The sequence below is a fragment of the Silene latifolia genome, chromosome 1 (assembly GCF_048544455.1).
Source record: "Silene latifolia isolate original U9 population chromosome 1, ASM4854445v1, whole genome shotgun sequence".
Classification (NCBI taxonomy): Eukaryota; Viridiplantae; Streptophyta; class Magnoliopsida; order Caryophyllales; family Caryophyllaceae; genus Silene; species Silene latifolia.
Window position 1 is genome coordinate 33,476,232 of NC_133526.1, and position 4,610 is coordinate 33,480,841.

Here is a 4,610-nt window from a genome sequence, read left to right on the forward strand (position 1 = left end):
AGGAAAGTAAGGGCTAGAAGGAAAGATACTAGTTGGATATTGAGAGGGCCAGCACCGGGAGGACCATTAGTACCGGATTTGATTCCGAGTTTTGGTGGACACATATCTTACCTTTTATGGAGTCAGCCTTAGTTGCAGCGTTTGTTGACTAAATATACTAGAGAGCGATCTTTGACCGAGCTTCGTTCATGGAAATTGTCGGCGCCAGCTTGGAAGTTAGTTGAGGATTCGGGGATTAGTCATTTGCCCAACATCATGCATAAACATTTGAACATGCCATTGTAGTGTGCTTTTATTGAGAGGTGGCAGCCAGACACCAACACTTTCCACATGCCATGGGGTGAGATGACGATATTATTACATGATGTGCAGGAGATTCTTGGGATTGAGATTGATGGATTTCCTTGTAGCATATCTGATGCTGATATGGCACATCCGATAATTGGCGTGTCGGAGTTGTTGGGTATGACTGAGGCGGAGTTGGGAAGTCAGTGGGGACCTGATAAGGATGCAAAGATCTACAAGGGAAATTTGATTTTACAAAAAACTTTGAAAGATTTGGTTGAAGGAGACAAGCGGGGAATGGTATATATCGGAGGCTCAAGGCTACTTGATGCTTTTATTGAGTTCGACGTTATTTGTTGATAAATCGAGTGATAGAGTGCGAGCTAACACTTTCGCGATGCTTAGAGATGTTGGTTGTATTGCTGGGCGTGCTTGGGGTGCCGGCACACTTGCTTATCTATATAGGCAAATGAGGATCGCGACGAGGTCTGATTGTAAAGGTTTGTGCGGTTGTTTGACTTTGTTGCAGTCTTGGATTTTTGAGTACTTTCCAGCATTTAGGCCAATGGCTACTTTGGCGGCCCCTCTGGGTTCACCTAGAGCTATGTTGTGGTCCACTACTATGGTGCCATAACGTGAGGCAGGGAGAGCTTTGGTTTCCTATCGTGAGAAGCTTGATATGATGCCGATTGAGACGGTATCTTGGAGACCGTACCCTGACCACCCGGAGACCGAGCACCCGCGTAGTGTTTACCACGGGTTGTTGATATTTATTGATATTGTTGAGCCGTATCAGCCAGATCGATGTCTTCGACAGTTTGGGTACATGCAAGTCATCCCGACCCCTATGGCATGACCTGACAAGGTTTACCGTCCTGTGAAGTCCATTTCCTATGATGTGCAGTATGCCGGTGCATATTTAGACTACACATGGAATAGTTGGAAGATGCACATGACACATTTGGATAGGGTGTCGATACCCGCTCACCCACCATATTCCTATGGGTAGGATATATGGAGTGGTTTGTCTCACATTCGCATCCTTACGTGATGAATGTTCCTCGGGATGCTGATCAAGTGCCCTTGGCGAGGTCCCACTTTCCGACTACGGTAACTATATTTAATTTTATTTACTAATTCGCACATTTTTTTTTTATTTTTTAATATCTTTGTTATCGTAATTTTCAGGTTAAACAGTCTCTTATTCAGAGGTTCTCGCAGTCTGACAATGTTGAAGACCCTGCAGTGACCGCAGAAGTCACAAACTTTATAAGGAACGTTCATCCTCAGATGCGTGCGTACACTGGTCGACCCCCGGTTGTGGATAGGGATGTCAGTGGGGCGGGTACAAGTGGGTACCGCCCCGCACCCGCCCCAATTGGGGTGGGGATGGGTAGAGCTTTGGCGGGTGGTGGGGCGGGTGCTGGTACGAAAATTGTACCCGCCATGGGTCATGGGGCGGGGATGGTTTTTGTATCTTACCCACCTAATACCCGCCTACCCGCCAATCATTAAAAAAACTAGTAGGATTATGATAATTTTATAAATCTTATTTAGTTATAATTAAGATATAATAATAATAACAACTATTTTATAAAGTTTTTTACTAACTTATTTGGTGAAAAATTAAAATTATAAAGATAAATTAAAAAAAATAGAAATTAATAATGATTAAACCAACTTTTACGAAAAAAAATATAGAATAAAACTATGGTGTAACGGGTTAATGGGTAAGCGGGGTGGGTACGGTTTTATATTTCCACCCGTTAGGGCGGGGATGGTTTTGGAAACTTGTACCCGCCACGGGTGGTGGGGCGGGGATGAGTACGAATTTTTCTTGGTGGGTACGGGTACGGGGGAGCCTATATCCACCACCGCCCCGCTCCAATGACATCACTAGTTGTGGAGGGTAGTAGGGGGAGAGGCAGACGATCCGGAGGACGTGGTAGGGGTCGTCATGAGAAGGAGGTCGAGTCGGGACGAGGCAGAGGTCGAGGCCGCGATGATGTCCAAAGGTGGCCGAGATCAGAGCCTACCACTAGTAGGCGTACTTATTAGATGTTGGACTTTTAGTTGTTATTTTGTTGGACTACATTTTATTTTGTAGGACTTGTGGTTTTTATTTTGTTGGATTTGTGTTTTTTATTTTGTTGGACTTGTTATTATTTTGCTGGACTTGTTTTTTAGATGTTGGACTTGTTTTTATTTTGTTGGACTTGTAATATTAGTTGGTTGGACTTGTAATTTTAATTTGGTTGGACTTGTAATATTAGTTGGTTGGACTTAATTAAAAACAAATTACAAATAACTAAGTTCAATATGTCAAATTTCTAAAATATTACAATAACTAAGTAAACGGGTTAAACATAATACCCGAAAATACAATTTGCCACCACAAATCAAGTCTTTCAGTATAAATGTTTTCATAATACGCGACGTCATCATGCCGATTATTGATCCACTGATTGCTGATGGGAGGCATGACACAATTATCATCCATGCGTAGACGCACAAAATGATTACCTATAAAAAGAATCCATAGAATACCATACGGGGCCCTGACACCTGGAATTGGTCGTAGAGGTAGGTACGTATTAGAACCGGTCCATACACGATCACCGCGTAGGTTAAGTTGGACAGTCACGAAACATATTGTCCAGTTGAACAATGTTGCAAAACCATGCAAATCATTGGTTTCCATCCAATTTGGCTTTTGACATGGTTTATGATGAGCCCATTTGATTCGTCTACAAGCACTGTTTCGCTCACCGTAGTAGATAGTCATATAGATTAACTGTTGCAACTCCACCATCAACTGTTTTCGCATCTCGAGATAATTTTTTTGATTTCCTGTTTTTGCATGCGACATAACCCGAAAACCACAATGACCATCACCCTTCGGGTTAAAAGCTCCTAAAAAACCATCAATAACCGCCTCAGGCATACAATGCTGATAATCGAAAAGACCGACGTCTGTTACATAGTCATAATTAAGCTCAAGGGGGGGGGGGGGGGTCCATCACCTACATATTAACATTAAAAATTAAATAAGTAAAAATATAAACAAAAACTATTATTAAAAATTTAAATTAACTAAATATTAACATTAAATATTAACATACCTTCACCGTTTCTGGTTGTCGTACTCGGGTAACTACGTCTGGAATGTTCGAAAGCAGATTTATTACGGGTATTGGACTTCCTTGGACGACCACGGCGTGTATCTTTTATTTCAGGTTCCTCAATAACCTCGTCCTCAGGATACAACTTAGTGAACAATGACTCAATTACATCTCTTTGGACCGAATGGTGGGAAGCCCGAACTTTATCGAAAAGGTCCTCCGTCACATCATTATGGCGAGAACGCCGATGACTGGAATTCGTGTAGGCTAACCGTGACCAAAACACATGTAAATCATCAGGATGAATTCTTTTACCTTCGTGGAAAACTGTATGTAACCGACAAGCACACAATAGCTTATGGGTCGTCCATAATGTGCAACCACAATTCTCCTCCAAATAATAACCCAAATCAGTCCCACGATTATATTCCACTAACATTGCTTCAACGGCGGTCGCCGAAACTCTTCCACTCAACATTGAAAATATATTCCCATAATACATATTAGTAACAACTGTCTTGCTTATAGAATCTTCCAGCGTTTTACGAATTTCAATATGTTGCCCGTGAATCATAACATCAGCCCGTTTCCATATATTGTCAAGAGTAAGTTCAGCTGATCCTAACCACATCTTCAATTGAGCATGAGCGGACTCAAATCTAGACGTAGTTGTGTTGCCAAAATGAAGCACCAAATTAGTAAAGCATTTGTCAAACATATGGATTTTATGCCACCAAGTCAACTCAAGATAACTGATAAGTGCAGGATGACAACAATATTTTTTCCGCAACTCATTCCACTCCATGGTACATTCATCAAATGTTTTAGCTTCAACAACTTTCTTCCAAGCACCGTGTGCTAACGCTTTCCCAGAATTACCATTCCTCTCCATGTTCGTTGCTCTAGCCTCAATTGCGGTGTATACGTGAAATAAGCACAAGAAATGATGGGAAGTACGAAATACAGCAGGAAGTGCAGCAAGTAAACCATGCTCGTGATCCGTAACTATGACTGTTGGCCTCACACCTGGTTCCAACAATGACTCTAACCTTCTCAAAACCCACTTATACCCTTCTTTATCCTCATTCTCAATTAACGCTTAACCTTTAAAAAAAAATTTTCCAACAGGTGTGACACCTACACATTGAACCAATATAAGACCGTATTTATTTGTCTTGTAGGTGGAGCGATTAGAATAACATT

At 41.6% G+C, this 4,610-nt stretch overlaps 1 protein-coding gene across 1 annotated transcript; it reads right to left on the bottom strand.

The window, feature by feature from the left end:
* Positions 1 to 2,632: 2,632 nt before the first annotated feature.
* On the bottom strand, positions 2,633 to 4,299 carry LOC141643728 (uncharacterized). Its single transcript, XM_074453016.1, has 2 exons — positions 3,408 to 4,299; positions 2,633 to 3,198 (listed from the first exon to the last, which is right to left on the bottom strand). Exons 1-2 carry the CDS (start codon positions 4,297 to 4,299, stop codon positions 2,633 to 2,635), a joined length of 1,458 nt encoding a protein of 485 aa, XP_074309117.1.
* Positions 4,300 to 4,610: the final 311 nt, after the last annotated feature.